This window comes from Lipophrys pholis (assembly GCF_963383615.2).
Source record: "Lipophrys pholis genome assembly, chromosome: 16".
Taxonomy (NCBI): domain Eukaryota; kingdom Metazoa; phylum Chordata; class Actinopteri; order Blenniiformes; family Blenniidae; genus Lipophrys; species Lipophrys pholis.
Window position 1 is genome coordinate 16,676,750 of NC_137634.1, and position 24,246 is coordinate 16,700,995.

General features: G+C 41.6%; 1 protein-coding gene across 2 annotated transcripts in view; it reads right to left on the bottom strand.

The window, feature by feature from the left end:
* jade2 (jade family PHD finger 2) overlaps positions 1 to 24,246 on the bottom strand; it is a 182,979-nt gene that overhangs the window by 95,953 nt on the left and 62,780 nt on the right. For both annotated transcript variants that reach the window (XM_080483927.1, XM_080483928.1), the window contains one exon: positions 22,955 to 23,112. In XM_080483927.1, coding sequence (XP_080340053.1) covers positions 22,955 to 23,112 — 158 coding nt within the window. The remainder of the gene's footprint in view (positions 1 to 22,954; positions 23,113 to 24,246) is intronic.

The following is a 24,246-nucleotide window of genomic DNA, read 5'->3' on the forward strand; positions in this document are numbered from 1 at the left end:
ACTGGATATGCACACCATAACCATAGTAAGTAGTTTGTCTGCACATGCACGAGTAGATGGACAATAACAACAATGGCGGCCTCCAGAGTGGCATGGCTCACACGCCATATTCCCTTGGGACTCATTTTATAGTCGAGTCACCCGGTAAAGCTACTTCATCTTCTGCGTGTGTAGTTTGATTCCAAAAGCAACCCACTAGTGGCCCAACATGAAAACTACAGAATTTTCAGCATTTACGACATTTTGGTGCAAACTGTCATCGTTTTCAAAGCGTCGCCTGTAAACACAAGACTGAAGCGTTTTTCACTTGAAGCGGTGTCGTGCAAACGGGGCCTTGAAATCTCAAAGGAGCATCACTTGTATATTTTGTGTCATTTACAACTACCAGGACATACTCAGGCAATAACTAGTGTTTCTTTCTTTTCTTTTTTGTTTGACTCCTAAAACATTTGTTCAAAAGAATCTGTATAATATGTGCTTCCCATGCAGTATTTTTCCCATTTGCCTCATGTCTAAACGCAACATCTCAGATTTCAGGAGATGTTTTGAGTTACAAATGTAAATACAGCTTTACAGACTCGTCTATCATTCCCTGCAACTCAAACTCGAGGCCTGTTTTATATTAATAGACATTTTACGGCTGAACATCACATTTTCAAAAGCCACATGTTTGACTGTCGCATGCTATCTGAAGCTGCATTTACGTCTCGAGATCAATGAGAGGATGATGAAAACAAGAAGGCTGCTGTAGCACGTCTGACAGGTTTTAATCGCCCCTCGGTTTGCTCCGACATCACGGCCGGAGTTTCTAAATGTGTCTCCTTATTCAGATCCAATAAAATGTCACAGAAAAATAGACTGCGGAGCAAATAAAAGGTCTTGTGGAAAAACATGTTGACAGGCTTTCAGTCTGATAGCAGTGCCTCTCTGTTCTGTGTGTGCATGTGTGTGCGTGTGCGTGTACAGTGCTTATGAATATGAGATGGTGTCATTACTTACACAACTTTCCCTGAAAGCGAGATCCATCTGTAGTGTGTCTTTGTGTATATAGGTGTGTGTACATGTGTATAAAAACACCCTGTTGTGTTCGAGGGCGAGGGCTCCTCATTACATGGATGAGACAAATTGCAAACAGTGTGTCCTGATGTGTGTGTGCATGTTTTTTTTTGGTTTTTTTTGCATTGTGCTATTGTAAGCACAGATCACAGTAAGTGTGTGTGGGTGTTGTTTTTAAAAAGCTTCCTTAAAAGATAAAAGACCAGAGAGTCAGAGGAAAGCGATTGGGCCCTACAACAGCAAGGAAGGGGGGGGGGGGGGGGGGGGGATAAAGGAAAGTAAAAGGCAGTGAGATGAGGTGGAGATTAAAAAGAGAAAGCGAGACAATAAAAGGGAAGAAAAGAGAACGAAGGTCACACAGAGAAAAGGCGGTAATTTCACCCCTCACAGGCTATGTGTATGTGTGTGATGTCATGAAATTTACTGGACATGCTCGCTATGTGTATTCACCTGCTGAGGAATAAGGATGACTCACTTTTCTCCAGGAACAAATGTGTTTCTGTGTGTTCATGCAGCGTGTGTTAGTGTGTGTGCCTATATAAACACACACACACACACACTAACACACACACACGACACTAAGCCCTTTCTCCGCCAACTTGATAACAAGGATTACTTTTCTACATGAGGCAGCTTCGATATACAGACCCACATATACACACTCACACACATAGAGACGAGCAGAGCTGTGTCTCCATCACCACTTTCACACCTGTGACCTTCTCAGTGTGCAACAGGGTTGGACCTCAATAATGTTTCATCAAATCGCAGTGCAACGTCAAATCCACTTGAATCCCAGTTCTTTTTTCAATCGCATGCACTGAAATCATTTTGTTTAAGGTGTCAACAATCTGCCAATATTTGATGTTAAACATTTGAAGGGTAAATTGAGATCTGAAATACAGAAATACATTGTATAACTGGTTTACAAAGATTGTATAACTCTCTTGGCTGATTGGTGAATCCATATCAGATATAGGTTTATTGGTATTTTCGTTTTCGACATAAATGCTTGTGTTTCACAAGATTAGTTGCTTTTGTTCACATTTGATTAATGAATATTACAAAATGAGTACTTTAGGATCGCATCTACTAGTGCAGGGGTAACAGACCTATTTTAGTTCAGGGACCACTTAGAGGCCAATTTGATCATGAGTGGGCCGGAGCGGGAAAATAGTGCCACAATTACCTTTAAATTTAACATTTTCTTTGTTGTGGCAGAGTATACGTGATGGAAAATGTCTGTATTACTAATTTGATGGTCCCTTTTTGTGTAAAATACAGTGAAATGTCCCAAAAAAAACTCAATTCAAAACCGGTTTTCTTCAAAATTTTCACAATTTGCTTGGTGGTTTGGCGGGCCATGTTGGATCTTTGTGCGCCTTATATTTGACACCACTGTGTTAGTGACACAAAGATAAGCGCCATCATGGGTAGTTTGCTACATGAAAAACAAACCTTTCCAACTGCTACTATTTTTGTTTTGTTTGTTTAAAGCAATGATAAAGATATTTTATCTTTACCCATCATGTTCTGCTCATATTTTTCAGCATCCTTTACAATTCGGCAACCGCTTTAATACAAACAACTTTTGTTGACAACCTGCAAATAATGAGAAGAGTTAAGATCTTCAATGTTCAATTTCAGTATAACTTTGACACCTCATTCACTTGTGTACAAACAGTCAGCAGAAAGCGCGAAAACGGCAGTACGAAGGTTCAACATCTCCAACTTGTATTTTCTGTGTATTATTATACACCCTAAAAATTTGCATGGCAAAAAAAAAAATCTAGGCTACAAAGTCTGGTCTCAGAATTGTGAAAAATAAACTGTATTGTCAGCTTTAAAACTGTATTAACTGTGGACCAATCATTCAACGCTTCCATTCCAGAGAACCTTTACATCACTGAGACTGGTAGCATTCAGCAGATATGGCTGCTGCAATCTGCTCCTGGTATCCCCCCCCCCCCCCCCCCCCCCCACTGTTATTTAAGCCAGTAAAGTCAACTGTCAGTACTCGCAAAAAGAAAAAGCCTCCAGTATCCTGGTGGGCTGCTGGTTAAAATGCATTCCAGTTGGCCAAAATGTCCCCATACATAGTAATTCTGTCGTATCTCTTCTAAAGTTTCACATCTGTATTCCTCCTTGCAGATAAATCCTCCACATTTAGCTAATCAGGTAGTGCTTAGCCATTTATAATTCTGTAAAGACCACTTATAAGAATCCAATGTCATTATGCAATGATGCAAGTTTTCTTTTGGTCACAATCCTGCATTTGCGCTTCATTGGTTTGCGTCCTGTTTTTTTTTTTTTTTTTTTTTTTTTTTTTCCTTGCTGCAGACTGTTGTGTGCACAAGAAATGACCCAATTTCCCTTCAGGGATGATTTAATCCAACTTAATCTAATCAGATCTAATCAAATTTAATCTGTGATTAATAACAGTACTATCTTCTTATTTCAAAAGAAGAGCCTAAAGACTCCCCTAATTCACTCCTTCTCCCTATCAAAGCCCAGTGTGCTGCCCTGCATGCAGACGAGCAGATAAGGAGAAGGAGGGGCAGGACAAGGATAAATACAGAACGAAGAACTGACACTCGCTTGGCGCCTCAAAAAAAAAAAAAGAGAGACATGCGCAAGCGCACACACACACACGCACGCGTACAGAGAGAAAGAAAATGATGAGAGCAGACAGTCAAGTGTTTTCAGTTCTGTGAAACATATACAGGTCATGAATATTAACGCAAACCAGTTGGTGGCTGAGGGAGAGAGAGAAATGTGGTTTTGCTGACATGTTGTCAAGCGAGAAGCATGTGTGTGTGTGTGAGAGAGAGAGAGAGAGAGAGAGAGAGAGATTGTTTCTGGGAGGGAGTATACAACCAATTAGCTGCAATAAACTGTCCTGAACTGGTTCACTGTCAACGCTCTTAACAAGCGGAGGAGCGAAAGAGTCATGAGCTCTGCATTTTAAAACACACCCATAGAGCTAATCAGCAGATAAATAACCTTCAGGCCTTGACTTTACACACTCCACTCTCAAATAAACAGGAAGAGCTGCTCCCGTACGGTCTGTCTATAAAGCATCACTTTGTTTAAGAGCTCATTTACACCTTACAAATAAAGGTGTTGTGAGTTTTTGGGTGATCAGATAGAGCTCGAGCAGAACGTAGTCAAGATAAGTCTCATGCTGGGATGCAGAGAGGATGATAGGTTTGGTAAATACTCAAACAAACTCAGCAAACTCCTATAATGCTCATGCAAAATAATATATATTTATTGAAGAGCAGTGTGACAGGAACGGGACTAAAGGCTATAACATATTCTACAGATTATGCGTCGACAGATACGGACAGGGCCTTCTATGTTTATTAGGTGCGTCATTTGGTACGTTTCCAGAAGCTGACGGATGCGTAGCAAAGAGTAATACCACGTGTGAAATGTGAGGCAGTGTTGTGCAGTATAGTTCACATGCGAGTAGCAGAAGTAACAAAGACGACAACGGAACAGACAATACTTTCTAGGAAAGACTGAATATGTGCATTTATACAAGCAATTCTACCACGTTACCTCGCCTGGACTTCAGGACAAAGAAGTTTTAGGTGACTTGTGAGAACAGTTACGTTACAGTATGTTTGTTATTGTTTTACCATTTCTCAACTTGCATTCGGTAACACTAAAAGCTAACATCATTGGATACTTGACACCTTTGTTTGTACACACATTGCTCGACTGTTCACATATTTTTCTGCACTTTTCGTACAATGCCAGTTCAAACAATAGTATCCCTCCAAGTTTGTGGCAACAGTTCAGGGACGGTCCTTTCCACTTTCAGCATGACAATGCCCCCCGCGCACAAAGCGAAACGGTTCTCCCTGTTTGGCCTGGCCCGCGCAGAGCCTGACCTCAATCTCACAGAAAACTTGTGGGATGAATCGAAACGCTGACGGCGAGCCAGGCACTTATCGCCTAACATCGGTGGGCAACCTCATTAATGCTCTTGTGGCTGAATGGAAGCGCTCGGTTTCCAAAAGCCATGTGGAAAAGCCTTCACACGAGGGTTGAAGCCGTTACAGTAAAACATTAATCCCTGTGATTTTGGAGTGAAATCTTCAATTATGGCAAACAGATGTAAAGCCTGCGAGTCCACATACCTTTGGCTTGTTCAAACGTTGCGTGTTTTGGTTTAGGAGTGATCTCTCGCACCCCCCCCCCCCACCCCCACATCCCCCACTCCTCACAAACAAACGAGCATTTGTCCTCTTGTTACCTGGGTGAAACTGAGCCTGAGGAGCTATCTTTGAAAGAGAAGCAGTGCAAGTGAGAGTGAAAACAAAACATGCACAATTAAAAATGGAACAGATGAAGCCGAGAACTGGTGAAGCAGTCGTAGCTTCAGTGACCCGAGTGGCATACTTGGCAGGACCAACTACACTTGATAGGGACGGATCTGGCTGAAGACGAGGCTGCCGCACTTCATACCAGCGTGGTACCAATATCCTCACAACGTGAAAGCCACAAGGTCACAGCCAAGTTCCTCCTCCAAAAGCTGCCGTGAGCCCATATTGACTCTGACAAGAAGCAGCTTCACCTGGAAGCTAATAATGCTTAATAATCCTGCAAGAGACAGAATACAAAGAGCGGGTGAAAGCAGATGGGGCTGAGAAGTGAGGAAATTGAAGTCAAAATGGAAAGGGTATGAAATTAAAAGAAAGAGGAATGATTACAACAGACAGAAAGTGAGAGCACTTACTCCCACAGCTCTCCATGTCTGCTCTTCTGTGTCACTACGAGACAAGAGTTAATAGGGCAGCTTTCTGCCTCTGCTCCTTCGGCTCCCCGACACAGAGCTGCTTCACTGCAGAGCCTCCAGCAACACTGCCGGCAATTTGTCTTTTTGCCAACGCAAGGATTTTTTTATTTATTTATTTTTTATCCTCCCCCCCTTTTTTTTCTTTTGCTAAATCAACATTTCTCATGCAAATACAGCACAAACCTGCAATCTGGTATATTCAAGGTGGAAAGTATTGCTTCTTTAACATCAGTATCTCATTACCAAGTTCATTTTGTAAGATTAGTCTAATTACTATAAACAAAAAAGGCAATGGCCAAATATGAGTGGCAGCCTCTTCTGACCCTCATATTGCAACGCCACTGTCACAGGAAATCTGTGTTAATGCTGCCCAGGACAAAAAGGGAGCTGTGATAGAAAGCCGGCGCATCAGAATCCAAACGACGCGGGAAATTATTAGTTACATTTAAAGCGAATTAGTTAAGTTGGTCTCAGAATTATTGAAAGATTGAATTAGCCTGAATGCTGACCACTGCTCAACAAAGCACTTTTACAACAATTCAAAAGAAACTGCTATGCTACCAAATCAGAGATCAAATATCTACATGCTGACCTTGTTACTTCAACTGAGAGTAGCCACAGTAAAAAAATCAACAAAAACGTTCACTCTGGGCACCACAGACTTTTATCTTAATTTCATCTTTTGGGTTCATCAAACGTGACGGCTTACATGTCCTTCAGCAGGGCCTGCCGAGGCGCCGTTCTGTCAGGTGGCTCGATGGTTTAGAGGTTATTGCTGTGGCTTCGCAGCAAGAATGTTCCTGACTGTAACTTTCTGGCCAACAAAGCCCTTCTGTGTAGAGTTTGCATATTCTAAAAAGTGCCTGTGTGGGCGGCGTTTGGGTACTTCAGTTTCCTCCCACAATGCAAAAGAACATGTGTGAGTTAATGAGTGACTCTAAAACTTAGAGTGAAGGTTTGTGTGTGACTGCCTGCCTCTCTGGATGGATGGATGGATGGATGGATGGATGGATGGATGGATGGATGGATGGATGGATGGATGGATGGATGGATGGATGGATGGATGGATGGATGGATGGATGGATGGATGGATGGATGGATGGATGGATGGGTGGATGGATGGATGGATGGATGGATGGGTGGATGGATGGATGGATGGATGGATGGATGGATGGATATTTGGCATTATAAACTAAGCAAGCATTCCCAAACTGTGAAAGTCCAACAGAAAATGCTCCATCATGCTATGAGAATGCAAAACTGATCAAACGTGCTCAAATCTAAACATTTCTCTTATTAAAATAAATCAAGAGTATTCCACGGTGATACTTTTTTTTTTTTAAATGACGCCTGTAAAACTCTGCATGGACTGGCTGACGCAAAAAAAAAAACTATACCTAATTTCACATAACCTGACATAACGCAATTTAAAGTGTAATGACAAGATCATTCCGTCTGATTATCAGATGAGATTGTATTACCTTCAGTGCCGTCTCTAAAATTATGTCTGTATGTAAATGATGTTAAATTACATTATTGTCCAAAAGATTGAACAGATTACATTTACATTTTTAATAGTGCTGCGCTGTCCTTCTGGCGCATTTGTTTTAAGTGATCACAGGTGACAAAATGACTGTGAAAAAAAACATTGTGGCTTTTTCTGATCCTTTAATTTAGTGCGTTTTATTTTAATGTCAGTTACTCATTAACCTTCCTCCCTTGTTAATTAACAGAAGAAACCACAGTGGAGTCACAGCCAGATGTGTGTGAAAGGCAGTTTTCTGTTTGTATCGCCTTAGCTGGCATTGTACACACTCGCGCACACACACACACACTCACACACCTGGCTTCTGATTGAAGGCTACAAAAGGGATTTGATGGAACTTTTCGTAAAAAAGAAGCACAAATGTTCAGCCAAAGTTTGAAGACTTGCTGGAGTGAACATAAAAACTATTTCAACACTATCAGCATGATACTTGCTTTCATATAGAAAATTCGCTTTGCTCCAGAACCAGCTGACTGGGACTTTTGAGGACTGCCCAGACATCAACCCAACCTGACTTTCTGTTGAAAAAATGATCCCAGCTTCCTCTCACCCCAAACCTGTAGTTGTTGAAATGATTCTGACATAATTGTAGAGCTCCTTAAGAGTTTGTGAAACGAGAGCACTTTCAGTATAACAGTATTAGCGAGAACATTTGTTCCTACTAAACTGCTATATTTAATGACCGCGCCGTTAAAAACATCACCACCGTAAAGACGGTGTTATAAAAGATTACAGACTCACAGGCTTCTAATTTTGGTGCAACGTGCTTCTTTTTCAGCCTGCTGTGAGGCTTTGGGGCGAGGATGCAACAGCTGACAGCAAAATCATTCCTCATAAACGGCTCTGCCGAGCAGGCTGGTAATTGGTTCGGATTCAGAGAGAAATCCCAGGTACCCCGAGAGAGACAGCGCGTCAACCTGACCAGACTGAGGAAAAGATGAGGAACGATCTGCTAATAATCTGCAGGAGCTTCAACCCGTTTGATGCCATAACTGTTGTGAGTCTTCTCTTGTGATGCCTTAAATTTTAGGAAAAGCTGATCCAAATCTGAACCACGGGGGGTTTCATCTGAACGCTGTACTCCCTACTTTAGCAGCGTGACTATGAACACATCACTCATTATTTTTGACTCCTTTTTTTTTGTTTTTTTCTCCACAGGCCCAGGGGAGGCAGACATAATTTTTTTGTTGTTGTGTGTTTGTTATTGTACGTCTTCCTTCTCTTCCTGTGTCTGCAAAAACTAATTTACCCTGGAGGGACAGTAAAATGTGCTTCCACATTTAATCGCCGTTGTCATGGGGGAAACTTGCGCGTTCCGTGTTTTTACATAAATTCAAACAAGAAAACCTGTGCATTATCAACTATGCAGTTGTTTCCTTTCTTTTGGGGAAAATTCACACTTCTCTCTCTCCATAAACTGAAGCTTCATCACGGCAACAAACCCACAACTTCTGCTCAATTTTATTACCACAGACACTGTGGGAAACCCCTGTGGGCTTTGAAATTGAGACAAGGAGGGGTGGAATAATGGGTTGAAGCTGAAGTTTTAGCCTTGGGGGCTACGCACACACACACACACACACACACACACACACACACACACACACACACACACACACACACACACACACACACACACACACACACACACACACACACACACACACACACACACACACACACACACACACACACACACACACACACCCACACAGAGAGAGGCATGTCCAAACACACATACTCCACATATGTAGGCACAAAGAGCAAGGGGGCTACACTTGCCCCGTCTCCATACATCTCCCACACACACGCAGACTCCCACCCTCTTCCTGCATTCCTCTCCTGTCTGACACACTTCCAGTAAGCCCACCAGCACTTCAAAAACAGCCCACCACCACTACCGCCACCACCATCGAGCCCCCTGACGACAGTGCCTGCAAAAAACATGCTCGGCTTTGTCGCACACAGCGACACAACCCCCACCACCACCACCGCCACCTTCTTATTGGAAAAACAGGCCACAGGTGCAGGCAAATACTTGTAAAAGTCGTACTTTATTTTTCTGCGGGGGCAGTTGGGAAACTGTTTGTTTGTCAATTAAAAACGATCACCTCTTTGGATCATTAATTTAAATAGTTTCCTTTCCAGAAGATTGTACAAAACGAATCGTCTTTGCTGATATTTTCATTGTGAATTTTTTTGGGGGGGGGACTTAAAAAAAAAAAACAAAAAAAAAAAACATTTCTTCTCCTCCAATTGTAAAATTCAGCCGTTTGGAAAGTCTGACTTTTATTCACAGAAACAGTTACTATCTCAGCTGGCAACAGTGAGCGCTTGTAGGCATCATGCCACCAGGTTTCCCATCCATTTATCCACACCAATAGTTATGTGTTGACTCTTGAAGGGAGTTTCCTCTAATTTGGCACACATGTTTACGCTCACATAAGGCATTTTGGGCCTGAGGAGTTTTTCCATAGTGGTAAGAACATTTGTGAGTGTTGCCACTTCAGGAGATGTCTACAACTTTGACAAATTGTGGAATTGTTTCTGTGACACGGAAGATAAAGAATTCCATGTATTCACTGAAGTAGGACGCCTTTGTGAGAGATAGGGCAGTTTTCAAATGTATCTTATTAAGCAAAGATATGTAGATACGTTTCATTAATCTAAATATGTTCAGTGTTTCCTCTAGGTTTCAGAAAAAGGTCAAAGGTCACAGGCAACAATGACTTGGGAGATTCATATTCAGCACCAAATATATAACCTTTTCTGGTTTTTATGGCCACATGGTCTGGTTTATCCTGGCTTTCTTTTTTTCTTTCGTGAACGCAGCATCTCGTGAAAGTCTTGTCAGATTTACTTCATATTTGTCACAAATAATCATGTTGCCACGGTTAAAAACTATAAAAATTTGGTCAAACGGTCAAAAGTCAACAGCAAAATCAGAGCGCTTGACTTGTTATGAATTAAATGTTTCATGAAAGTCTTGATTCCTTAACAAGCCTTTGTCTCGGTAGAATGTGAGTTCGACAGACATTGTTGTGCGTTGCAGTTTGGGGTAATTGTCGATTCACACAAACATATTTTTCGATTATTATTCTAGGAAACGTCTTTAACCTTACACACCATGTGGATACCAAAAGATTTGGTCATTTGGTAATCATTTCTTTAAAAAAATGAAACAATAAGTGCTGCAACATTTCCTTCTTCTCCTTCTTGGGGAAATTAAGGATTTTCTATTAACTCAATTCTCAGATGATGATAGAGCCTTAAAACTTTCCTGGCTGCTGGCTCTTTTTGATGAGCTTTGTTTCAATTTTTCTCTTTGCGTGAACGGGGGCACGCCGCTCCGTGTCTGCACCTCTGAGATACATTCCCACTCGCTTTATTTATGTGCCTGAAAGCCTCGATTAAACTCACATACACAGAAAACAGCGGCGAGGCAACACAAGGGAGAGCAGAAGAGAGACGAACGAGGGCTTGGTTATCTGCTGAGGCAACGGCGAAGCTTCCGTTGTGTCTCCATCTCGCTCCTTTCCTCTCTTTTGTCATTCCCTACAGATCTACAATCGTCGTACCGCTCCACTCAACCGCCTCATCTACCTGTTTGTTTACCTATTCCCAGAGTTCCTCCACCATCAGCATCAGTCCTCCCTGCAGTGTCTCGAGCCCTCATTCTCTGGATGATTCACTCCACACTCAAACTCGCTCGGCATCCCTTCATTTTGGCTCCTCTTTCATACGCCATTCATATATTTCCCCAACGTCTCTTTTACCTGTGCTCTCCATTACTTCCTATGTTTGTTTTTGTTTGCACTCTTTTAGTTTGTTTATATTTATAGCAGTAAAAGAAGAAAGACGGTGAAAGGCTAATGAAAAGATTATTACTACTAATTTATCAGCCACGCAGAGGAAAAACATTCCTATCAGTGTGTGACTTCTGGGTGTGAGCGTGTGTCAAAATATTGGTCTGCATACATAGTATGATAGTACAAGGTTAAAAAAAAGTCAACACAACATTAAATGATGTTCCCGTCTGGAGAAAATTACAGAGGTAGAAACATCTGGACAAAGAAAGCCACCACTGAGGGCAAGAGATAAAACCCTGTATTTTGTTAGTTTTTAACCCTAAATATAACTGTTAAAAGCTCCACTCATTCCTAAACCTAACCTACCCAATACACACACAAACAATTATTTCCCTAAAAATACCATGCACACAGTTTGGCTGCAGCCATGGTGGCTTTCCTCTGGTTCCAGGAAAAAGGAGAAATCTGGAAAATTGTTTGTTGACAATGCAGAAACAGTAAAAAGTGATGAAACAACAGAAGACAGTTTGTTTCATGGTGAGGTCGCAATAAGAAAGAGCGTGCGGGATAACATCTCAGATTAACAATAGTTTATCTAAAACAATGCTTTTGGGGATTTTCTTTCCAAGTGTGGGCCATGTTGTAGTTTTTCCTGCATAACATTATGAAATGTCTAAGGGTCAAACAGATGCCCCCCCCCCCACACATAATTTGTTTTCTATTTATTTTGGGAGAAAAATCCCCAAAAAGAAACACAAGTGGAGGATCAAATGATTATTACGATATATTTTTAGAACTGAATTCATTGCAAGTGTAATAAAGAGGTACAAAAAGTCAACAATAAGCCTGAATACAAAACTTTCAGTGTAAGTACAAGTCCTGACAGACAATACAAACAAAACATAAACATAAGAGTAAAAAGCAGCACCCTAAGATCCCTACAGCCTTTAACAACAATATCATATAACGAGGAAAGAATTGGGTGGTTCATCCTTCCTCGCCGCTCCAAAACCCTGAAATAATGAGACGATTCTAGTAGATTCTCATGATCGTATTCCAACATTCAAATTTGTTTTAAATGACTTGAAAAGTTATTTTGTTTAACTCTTGCCAAACATAATTAAAGTTTTTTCCCAATGCCAGATTCTCGATACATAAATCCAGTTTCTGGAGCTTACTGCTAGTGTTGGTTCTCCATCACTGCTATGTGCCAAATAAAAAAAAAAAAAAAAAAAAAAAAAAAAAAAGGCAGTTTATTGGGTAATAAATTAAAAGGCTTTAGATTTGCTTTTCATTTTACGATTCCAGCAAAAACACCAACAAGATGAACTGCATTTGGACAATATTTACCAGGAGAGAAAAAAAACACACAAAACTTTTCTCCTGAAGTTTTTTCTTTCTGTGTAAAACAGGGAAAGATAAACATCCACATGTATAAATCCCCATCTATTGGTCTGTCGATTATTCTTTTGATCCTTTCACCCATCTTTCCATCAAAATCAATGAAAATCATTTTATGACCGGGCGTTCGGACTCTGCTGGGAGACGGAGCCTCAGTAAACAGTGTTTACTCTCCTGGAGGTTGTTGGCTTTAAGTGGCTGACCAGGGTGCAGGAGAATCCCTAATGTGACTGTTCAAGTCGATGGCTTCACCTTGACAACCAGGCTTGGGGATGCTGGTGACGGGGGGGGGGGTTATAGAGAAAGGCAAACAATAAAATCGAGATCACAACATAACTACTGAAGTGTCTTACAGCAAGGCAATGACACCCAGAGAGGAAAGAAGAAGAGAAGAGGATGTACAGATAGAAAGGGAAGGACTAACGGTTACAAGCTTTGGCAAATTGAGCATGCTCTTAGAAACACACGAGGGATCAGTGGGTGAAGGAGAGAAAGAGACATAATTATCTATCTTCAATTGTCATGAGTGTCTGTCTCTAACACACACACACACACACACACACACACACACACACACACACACACACACACACACACACACACACACACACACACACACACACACACACACACACACACACACACACACACACACACACACACACACACACGTGAAGTTGTGCAGATGGTAAAATTGGTAGAAGGCGGACAAGCACAGCCCAGATGTTGATGAACCCACACTACAGAAGGCGAAGGGCTTTGATCTTTACACCAGAGGAGCTCCTGCAACTGGATAGACTTATAGTCCATCCTTTAAAGGATGACAGCCAAGTGGAGTTAATAGGTGTGTGCATGAAGTGTGTAGCTGTGCTTGTGTCTGTGTGTCAAAATATAAGAGAGAGAGAGCTATTGTATCACAGCGAGCAGCGAGAGAAGAGGTGGATGATATACCCATGTGAGACGCATCAAGAGTTTACGAGCGAATGCCCGAGGGATAACTCACGTCTATTACACACAAACACAAACACGTAGACAAAATGACACATCCACAAATGCAGGCGCCAATACATACACAGTCCAGACTCCCACACATGGCTCGAGGGTTTACTCACATGACACATGACATCCATGTTGGGAAACAACAAAGATACATGCAAACGCACACACAATACCAACCCACAGTCAGCCTAAGGGTAGTTCCAAGTAAACACATGCGTGCACGCACGTACGCACGCACGCGCGCACGCACGCACGCACGCACACGACAGGATATGATACAGGATATTGCTTTAATACACACTTGCACATACACACACGCACACACATGCAGTAATTTAAGAAAAGCTATATTCATTTATCAAGTCAGAGCAATTTTCCACTTCATCCTTGTTCTCATCACATCAGCTCGTGATTGCCTTTTTGGTCAGACCATCAAATTGTCACTATTTTCTTTGCTCATTTCAGAGTTTTGTTTCATTTTTGTTTTATTGGGTTTTTTTTTGTTATTGTTTTTTATTTTATTTTATCAAGAGTACCTTATAATGGGAACCTGGTTAAATAAATGTTAAATAAAAGCTGCAACTGAAACTCTGGGAATGGAGAAAAAGACACATGCCTGCATATTTAGGCCTTGGCCCACTGTTTCACCACCTCAACACACCTCCACAAGTCAAGTCTATTGTTTGAATTGAAAAGTTTGAATTTCCCAGGTTTCAGTCTCCAGACCAAAGCCGATCTGTGCCCAAAAGCCGCAAGGGTTGAATGAGTTTAGCTGGAGACTGACTCAGCCGCTGGAACCAGAAAATCAACTAAAGTTCTTGCCAGTGATCAGTCACTGTGGTCAGAGAGCACCCCGTCAGTCGCACAGGCCGCCAGTCATTCAGCCAGCTCTGTCATGTTCGAGAGGTCAGACAAAAAGTCGGTCAACCGAGTCAGGCAGTTCTCCTAAAAACAAGGCAGCAAACAAGGCAGCAGTTCTTAAATGTGATTAATAGAGCACTGCACACATTGTGGCGATGAGCAAGTATTTGTTCTTATTTCTGTTCAAACCACTTCTTGACCCTTTACTCATTCATTCGGAGAGTTAAGGAAGTGACTATTCTGCCAAGCAGCTGACAAGTAAGCCACCCGGGCAAGCAGTCACTGTGGTCGGCCGGGCAGTCGGGCAGAGAGCCTGAAATGTGGTAAGAGACTGACACGGCGGAGAGGTACGGAGGCAAGAAGTCTCTGCTTAGGTAATGGCCAGGACTACACTATGATCCCACCTCCACAGAGCTTCATGTTAGACCGAGAAAATAAAATAAAAAAAGGCAGGGGTGAAACCAATCAGCCAAGTTGCAAGCACAAAGAAAACAGCTAGTCAATCAGTCAGTCAATAAACCTGTTAGCCAGCTGCCCGGTCAGTCAAGCAGCCAGTCGATGACTCAATCACCCAGGCAGGGTCCAGTCAGTAAGTTGTCTCCATTAACTGTGGTGAAAGATGTACCCAGTGACTCTATGAACTCATACAGAAAAGAGCAAGTATCATTATTATTATTATGCTGCTTGATTTGCCATTACAGTTCTCCTCCAGCCTCAGTGGGAAGTTTATTAAAACCCCCTCTCCAAGGAAAGGGATCAAAAGCTGTTTCTCACTATAACATGTTATTAGTTTTGTCATGGCGACTTACCAGATACAGGCAGACAGCGAGGGCCCAAATTGGCTCCTCAGCCTATACTTTAGAAAATACAGTTCTCATATTCGCTCACACTTCCAGCCAAAAGCAACCAACTGAGTGCGGTCAGAAATACACCAACTGACCTTTCAGAGCAATGTGCTGATGAGCTACTATGGGTGAGTTTGGTTGTAGTTGTCGTCATGACTGTCCTTTGGAGGTCACTGAGGCTGTGCTCATACTTGTGGTGCAAATCTTCAGCCTGGACCAAGCTACTACGTCTGTTAAGCTTTGTATTCACACTTACTTCTTCCACTAAAATGTACTTGACCATTATCTTGTTTTCATGGCACATGGTAACTCATCTGGTCTTCAATCAAACCACCTCAGAATTTGTGCAGAAGGTTGATTTGTAAACATAAAGATGTTTGTATGTAGTGTAAATACATCCAAACACATTCACAGAGCAATTGCACCATTTTATCTTAATCAAACCTGGCAGGGGTACATATATTATATGTGATACAAATAAGCCATCAATTTACCTGTTTATTAATCTATCCCAGTTTTTCAATACACTCAACAGCTCATCCACTTCAGCCGCTTTCCATGTCATTCAGTTCGTACTTACAGTCATTAAATGTGTAAGTGATTTACTGAGCGATCTTCTGAGTATTCAATAGCCCTGTTCACACACATAGATTCACTTTCAGGGTCTTTGCGCCTTCATCGCACCCTGTTGTCTGTGTCAATGGCATGGTGATTTGTGCCGCTGTTCCACCTTTGGAGTTTGAACATTGCCTGTGTGAATGTCTTGGTTGCATGAGGCCAATGGCTGTTAAAAATCACACACAGGGAGACTCTATCATAGTTCGGTGTGAATCACTAAAAGCCAGCAGAGAGGCGGGAATTCATTAGGGCACTGTTGCTGAATCTGTGCAAAAGAAGCTGTTATGTTCACATGAAATGACTATCTAGGCCATTTTTAACTCTCAGCCAAGAATTTGTTAAATTCTCTCTTCATACCTTATTTACCATTTAATACAATGGAGTGTTTACATCGGCGTTCCGTTTCAGTGATTGAATTCTTCCATTATTGTATAACTTGGGGGGGAAAAAACAACCAATGAAACAAACTCACTTTGTACTTTGAAATTGAGATTTTAAAAACTAAACATAGCTAGGGAGAGATTGGCCCTGAAGGGTCTGCTTGAGTGACACTTATTGTACTTTAGAATCGTATTTTGTATGTCTGACCGCTACAACGCAAAAGTCCACAACATGAATGTAAAACTTCAATGTGGGATTTAAAATGTTTTGATCTGAAAGCTTGACAACAGCACAGTTAATAACATTTACTTGTGAGAAGTACATGGCTTCACATCAGAAAGTTATCCGGTTCACTTATTTTACAAACATTTTGTCAAACATTTTCATAAAAAACATTCCATTAGTCGGACAGCAAAAAAAAAAAAAAAAAAATCCCTTAGCAACCCGATCCAGTAAAACAACCCACTGCTAACTGTCTGCCATTGATGCCTTTATGTTGTGGCTTTTGTATTTGTGTTTTGGGGGTTTGAATTCCTGTTATAGGTTTTTTGCAGTTGTGTTTTGGCTTTTTCATTATGCTGACCAAAGATTTCAGGTTTCAGCGAGTTTCCTCAAACTGTGCACAATCAAAACCTGTTTACTTGATATGGCATTGTGTTGGACAGTAAGGCGTCCAACAGATGTCTGTGAACTACAACCATAATGTGGTGCAAGCTGCAGTTGTTGCTGCTGTACAAAGTATGTCTCCTTCAGGCAGTTGGTGAACGGTTGATTCTTGCAATGAAACTTCTCCCATTCAGCCAAACCTTCTGTTTTATCACACATCCACTGCATCTGCAGGTCATCTGTGTAGGCAGCTCCTCCCGAGGCTCAAAACATCGTACACGTGTGCACAAGTCAGCCAGTTCGCTGTTTATTCAGCCACCGAGTTGTCGTCACACATGTACCAAGGGTATCGGCAGCAGAACAGACTTCCAGCGAGTGTGTGTGGAGGCAATTAGTTTATGTGGACCCACTGACCCTGTGCATGATGAGGCTGATGATGCTGCTTTTAGTCATCGTATTATCTGATAAAGAGCTGCTTTGGAAAGAGCAAAGGAAATCCTGATTTCCAGATGTTATTGTGAACCGTGTGATGCATACAAGCAGGCTCTCTGATGACACATGTACAATAAATGCACAGGGTTGTGTGTCCTTGAGAAAGTGAGCATTCATGTTGTGGGCAGCAGCTGGGCCCAGCAGCACAAATCCCCGAGGGTCTTTGCAGTCATCTAACCACTGCTCTCTCTTTCCCTCTCTGTTTTTCCGTTTTAATCATGCCTGTCATTAATGTACTTGCATCAGTGTTTCTGTCATGACCTTTAGCTGGTCATTTCACAACATCCTTTATACTGAAGAGGAAAAATAAATGTGATGTTTATTCTTGGGACTCTTAATAATCTTCATTCCACACAGGATTAGTTAGAAAAACGGAGTCACTTCTCCTCAGAAGAAGCAGTATATCAGATATTTTTACAAAAACAAACATGCTGTGATGTCTTTCAGAGCTTTGTATGGATCATATTACATGGAGACGTAATACACTCCCTCCAAACAATGACGAGTCTTTAGCATCACGAGCCAAAACTAAATTAGCAAAGCAATGAGATAAACTGTCGCTTGCAGTTCCTTATTACATCAGTGAAAAATGGAAAGAGTTCCAAAAACCTATTTCAGGCATAATATTAACATTATTAAACTCACAATGTGACAAGAGCCAAAGTGGAGAAAAAAAGGAACTGAGCTCTAAACGCAAATGTCACAGAATACTTTCTGGGCTTTAAATATAGCTGAAGCTTTGCAATACATGACATTTAGTCTGTCCTCTATCGCACCACTATTCAGCAATTTGTCCTTCCCTCCATCTCTCTATCCATCTAACTGCCCTCAGGCTTTCTTCAATCCACTAGTGGGGTGTGTGTGTGTGTGTGTGTGTGTGTGTGTGTGTGTGTGTGTGTGTGTGTGTGTGTGTGTGTGTGTGTGTGTGTGTGTGTGTGTGTGTGTGTGTGTGTGTGTGTGTGTGTGTGTGTGTGTGTGTGTGTGTGTGTGTGTGTGTGTGTGTGTGTGTACGTGTACGTGATAACTAACAGTCACAGAGTTATTAGTTGCCGATTAGCCTCCTGACCTGCTGCTGCACTGTCTGACTTCCTTAGTGAAAGGTTGTGTTTGGAGGTGGAACACACCAAGCAACACAGTTTGCATGAGAAAAATGCATTTGTGTGTGTATATATATATATATAGCGAGGTTTAATACATGCAGCGTGATGTACCAGTGGATTGGATTTATTCAAAATGTGTTGGCTGGCATTTGTATCTGTACCTGAATGCAAAGCCCCCCCTCCTCCCCAAAAGCCCCATTCCAACTCAATCAGTATTACTGGGGAAGGTCCATGGCAATTAGAGGTTTTATCCACACCAACTCCAAACCTTTTCCAAGCTAAGAAAGTAAAAGGGGAAAAACAATGTGACAAAATGATGAAATGTTTTTTTCAGCCAATCTAAGTTTGAACTGACATCTCCGTAATGTAAAAATGTGTTTGGTATTTGGCAGCTGTCAGACTGTCATAACACGTGCAGGCTAATAGTCGTTTCAGTCTGCACCTGTCTTTCAGTTTGCGCCTAACAGAGCTGCTACGTTTTCTACGCAAGCACGCATGCGGAACCAAAAGCTAAACATATCCGCAAGTGGCTGAATTCCTGGGTTTGTAAACCATCAACAGATAAAGTGTTTGAACCTTTGTTTCTGTGTAGAGGAAAACATTTCATGTCGATTGTGTATGAGCACACCTGAGGATGAATTGGATTTGTGTCCTAAGCCATCTGAGCCCCGTCGTATCCAGATATTTAAGAAAGTGTTATTTCTCATCAAACACCTTGTTGCTCCTTCATACAACAACACCCGCATCTGCGTCTGCGTTCAAACCATTTGGGGATAGATGTAGTGACAGTTTTACACAGCGTCCGTGTCTGTCTGACCAAAGCATTGCATATGATCACAGCTGCCAGAAACCTGACACACAGATATTCTTCCACTGGGGATCAAGCATGCATCTCATTATGGAGTGATGTCAACTGCACACGGGCTTTACACCTCGTGATTTAAATCGCAAAGTTCACGGGCTAATTAAAGCCGTTGCAATAATGAGAATACATGATAAATGATCTACTGGATCATTTACACATGACCCTCAGAGTCAAAGTGTTCACCCACCACTGGGAACATTTTGGGGGTTCAATGTCTTGGAAATCAAGAAGCTCGGCCTTGTTTCTTTTTAAAAATCTATTCTTTTGTCTCGTAGTACATAAACTACTGGATTAGGAAGTCACTGTGATGCTTCAAATGACCACAGCTTCATACAGTAATGCCAAAAATGTTTGACCACGCTACAATGAAAAAGCTTCACATTCACCACCAATATTCAATTTATTCAATTTTGGGGGAAAGGCATAAGTCTTCGTATGTGCATGTGTAATTATTTCCTTCCTCGGTTCGGCGATGTCACTGGAGACCAAGCCTGTCGAGTCACTGCCAAAGCCCCATTCACTGTCTGAACATAGCCAGTGTTACGCAACGGCTAATTACTTCCACTCGCCCCAACAAAACCGTGGAGAGAGAGAGAGAGAGAGAGAGAGAGAGAGAGAGAGAGAGAGATGAGAGATGGAGAGGTGAGTGAGTGATAGTCAGGGGGGAAAAGCAGATTATAAACGGGGAAGAAGAGGAGCGGAGGGTGGAGAAAGCCGTAAACTATAGAGGAAAATAAAAAGGGACAGGGAGGCTCGAGACTGTTCATTGTGTCCCTCTCCTGCAATATTCTTGTGCGCAGAGGCACAAGAAAAATCCACAAAGAAGCATAATGACCTCTTCGCCACCCGCCACAACCGTTTTACCGAAAAGCTCAACCACAGCAACCAAATGTGGTCAAAGAAACGAGAGGGAGAAATGTGGGAGAAGAGGTTTGTCAAAGCCAGACGGGGCCCGCAGCTCTTTTCCTCTCCTACAATTTTTGAAGATGATGTCATTATTCATAAAAAAAAAAAAAAAAGAAAGAAAGAAAATAGAAAAAGAAAAATGTGTCTGCGCCTCCGGCTCGAGCGGGGGGGGGGCAGGGGGAGAGATGTAGAGATGAAGATATTTAAGACAAAGGAAAGAAAAGAAAGAAAACTAAAGAAAAGGATGAGAAAAGAATCTGAATGAAGACTTCTCGTCCTCAGCTGATTCTTATTTTGGGGGCTAAAGTCTTGTTAATGTGACTTTAAGTTGGAATGAGGAAATAGAAAGATAAAACATTTGATTAATGAGTTTTAGAAGTGCTGGTAGGCAGATTGTGTTACCATTTGACAAAGCCAGGCGAGAAGTTTCCCCCGGCTTCCACTCTTTGTACTGTGCTAAGTTAACAGGCTTCTGGCTATGGCCTTAAATTTAATGGACAGACATGAAAGTGCTATTAATCTTCTCCTCTAACCCATTTTTCCTTTCTTCAGCTGTCCTATAAAGAAAAATAAGGTGTAAAAAAACCACTCATTTCAGTTGAAAGAGAATTTTTTGGGGGGTGAAAATTACAGCATTTGGCACTATTGTAATAGCCGACGTCTTTGAAGTGTTCATTGATCACCTGTTGGTTTATCAAGCAGATGTGATGATTGGTTTTTATCTGGAGATTCCCAGAAATACTTCAAAGAAGTCTAGTTTTGTGACAGCGGATGCAAACTTATCTGACCATTGTCTTCGATGAGAAAGTCACATCACGACTTATTCTGTAAATAAATAAATAAGAAATCGGTTAATATCACAGCTCAAAACAACAGCGCGAAGGAAGGAGGAGAAAGCAAGTGAAGACAAAAAGAGGGGAGTGCAGCTGACACATGAGTGAAGAAGGATGAACAAACGGCTGTCAGAGACTCTGACGGAGACCATCAACTCAGTCACACTCACCCCTTTCTCCCGCCTCACCGCCAATCCATCATCACCCCATTTAAACATCACTGTAAATCATGTCAGCCTTCCATCACATACAAGATAATAGATAAGAACCCAAATCATCCATCTGAACTTAACTACCATTCTTTAAGGAATTTTTCCCCAATATGCTCGTCTTTCGGTCCGCCTGCGGGCACAGTTCAATCCGTCACCACCACGCTGTTCGGATAATAAACCTGGTGAAGGCTGTGAACAATAGTTTGTTTGGGTCTCCAGGTAGAAGATGCAATGACTTGATGTCGCGAGCTTGTAAACAAACTACTTCACTGTTTGTCTTCGACCCTCATTCAAACTCTCTTGGTGTGTATTTCCACCTCAAGCACAAGTGTCAATGCACTCTTAACACATTTTAATCCAAGATTATTTTTCAGGTTCTGCTAGGGTTTTACAAACAAGGTTAACAGTGGTGGATTATTTCCTCAACATATTGTTTGTCCAAAGCATTTATCTTAAAAAAGATCTTTATTTCTAAATTCACTGGCATAATGATGAATGTAAGAATGTAAATTACTGCATTTTATGGAGCTTGCTTGCAATTGAGCATTCACACATGGACTCATAACTGAGAGTTTGCCTGCAGGAGCAGTTTGAGTTTCAGGCTGTTGCCAAAAGACACTTGGAGAAATGCAGGATACTTCTATTACTTGCTGACCCGCCGCAGTGCTTGAATCAACACAGAAGTTCATTTCCAGTTTAGCTTTCGGATTGTTTGGCAGACAGACAAACAAACCCCCCTAATACCATGAAACAGTAGCGACTTTAGGCTCCAGTCAAGGGGTTGACACAAAAAAAAAGAAATGCAGGAGTTTCAATAGATTTACCACGACATTAAGGGGCTTTAGATATCCAACTTCCAAGGTTCGGAGTGTTTAAATCATCCAAACCCGATCACAAAATTGTCTTGTGCCTGTGAGAGTAAGCTTTCTCCGCATGTGTCTTTTTAAGGCTGGTTTATAAAAAAAAGCATACAATTTATTTGATTGGATGGCCCATGACAGGATAATTTATGTATTTATCTGTCTCCTAAAAACACTGAATGCTGGTGTGCGTGTGGCCTCCCGGTGTGACATGTCTGTGCAACAGGCATTACCAGGCAGTCTGAGCATTTTCATTAGTTCCTAGAACGCCAGAAAAAAAACCCACATGGGTATGTGAAGCAGCTGCAGTAGTACTAGAGAGCTTGTTGAGTCCACAGTGGCACGAACAAGCGAGAGAAGGAGCGAGCTGCAGCTAATCGACAGTACAAACGTGAAGTGGGTCGAAGTGCACGCCTGCACACATCTGCCTGCCAGCTTGTTGTTGTGGGGATGCATGTGCATCCAAAACCGGCTTCCCTTCATGCATGTGCAGGGTCACAGTTGACGTCTTCGCAGACTTCTGTGCGCAGGGGCGAGCAAGCATGTTCTCCATTACAAATATATCTCTAATTAGTGTAATTACACGCCTGGCAATTATGTAGAGACTTCACACACCTGTTACTACAAACTAATCCATTTATTTAATTTTTTTTCTCCACACAAAAATGTGCTTTTGTTGCTTTTACGAATCTTAAGTTTAGTTTGGCTCGGAATGTCTGCTCATCCGTGTGTGTTCTGCATGTTATTCATGTCCTACCTGACCACGGGCTCCGGTATGGCCTCCAGGTTGGCCGGGACCTGCACTCCCTTCTCCCACTCCTGTCTCCAGGGGTCCGACAGCACGTAAAAGTCATCCAGGCCGAGCTGCGCCGAGTCGGGCAGCTTCATGGCTGTGATGAAGTCGGTGCGAAACACCTGGCAAGGTGGAAAGAAGAGGAAAGAAAAGAAGATTTTTAGTTATCCGTCATCCCTGGACGCTGAGAGGATCATTTCTTTGTTCCTGCCTCATGCCTTTTACCAAAACTCGATTTAAAAGTTTGATTAGATTTAGTGTGTGTGCACAATATGAATAACATTTTTCTTGTGGATACCTGACATGTTGATATTTTCCAACTCTGTTTCCCATTTATTAGATGCCAAAACCAATATATGTGCCAACTTGTTTTCACTTAGCTAAAGTCTCTCCCCTTATAGACTGAATAACTATAAGAAATGTTATCACAATGGCTGACAGACAGACGAAACCATAAAATAACACCACTTTTAAATATACATACAGGGACATTTTGAAGTTCTTTAGGTAATCTTCCTGTCATAATGTTCATTTTAAACTGATAGCAGAGTTTTATTTTACAGCCAATTATATCGTTTTTCTCTCGCAGGTATAAAACATGCATCAGTGTCCTATTGTTTGAATATGTTTCTCCAACGTGGTCAAAGTGAAAGAGCAGTTTTTAACATTCAGGAATTAAATCTTGTGCAATATTTCCACATTTTGTAGCTACAATTCTAATCTTGGCACTTCTGTTGACACAGTATAAATTGTACAGATTGAAAACAGTTTTACTTGAATACAAAGGCCATAAGAGAGTGTATGGGGGGATGAATATATGGATGGATGGATGGATGGATGGATATGAAAGATTGATAGACTGCTTTATAATGTTCCATCTACCATTCTCTGCCCCCCATGAACCCTCAGTGTCCCAGTGTTATGTAATCCTCAATGATCTTCACATCCTGTTCACTCGCATTGGTCACAATAAAGCTTTTATCACAAAAATAAACCATGAAACTCGTGTTCGATTACAAATTTCAACTTTAATCTGCTGTGACCTGAAAATGTTGCTTTTTTTTTTTTTTTTCATTTTACTGCAGCTTGACAGTAAACACCAGCGTAGCAAGCTGGCAGAATTATACAGTGTGTGAAGGAGCCGAGATGCATTAGTCCAGCAAATCATTAATCCCTCATTTTGTAGTGTCGACCACAACCCTTATTTCGGCATATGCAAGTGATTGGCCGAAAGCTTTGTTGTCTTTCTAAAGCGT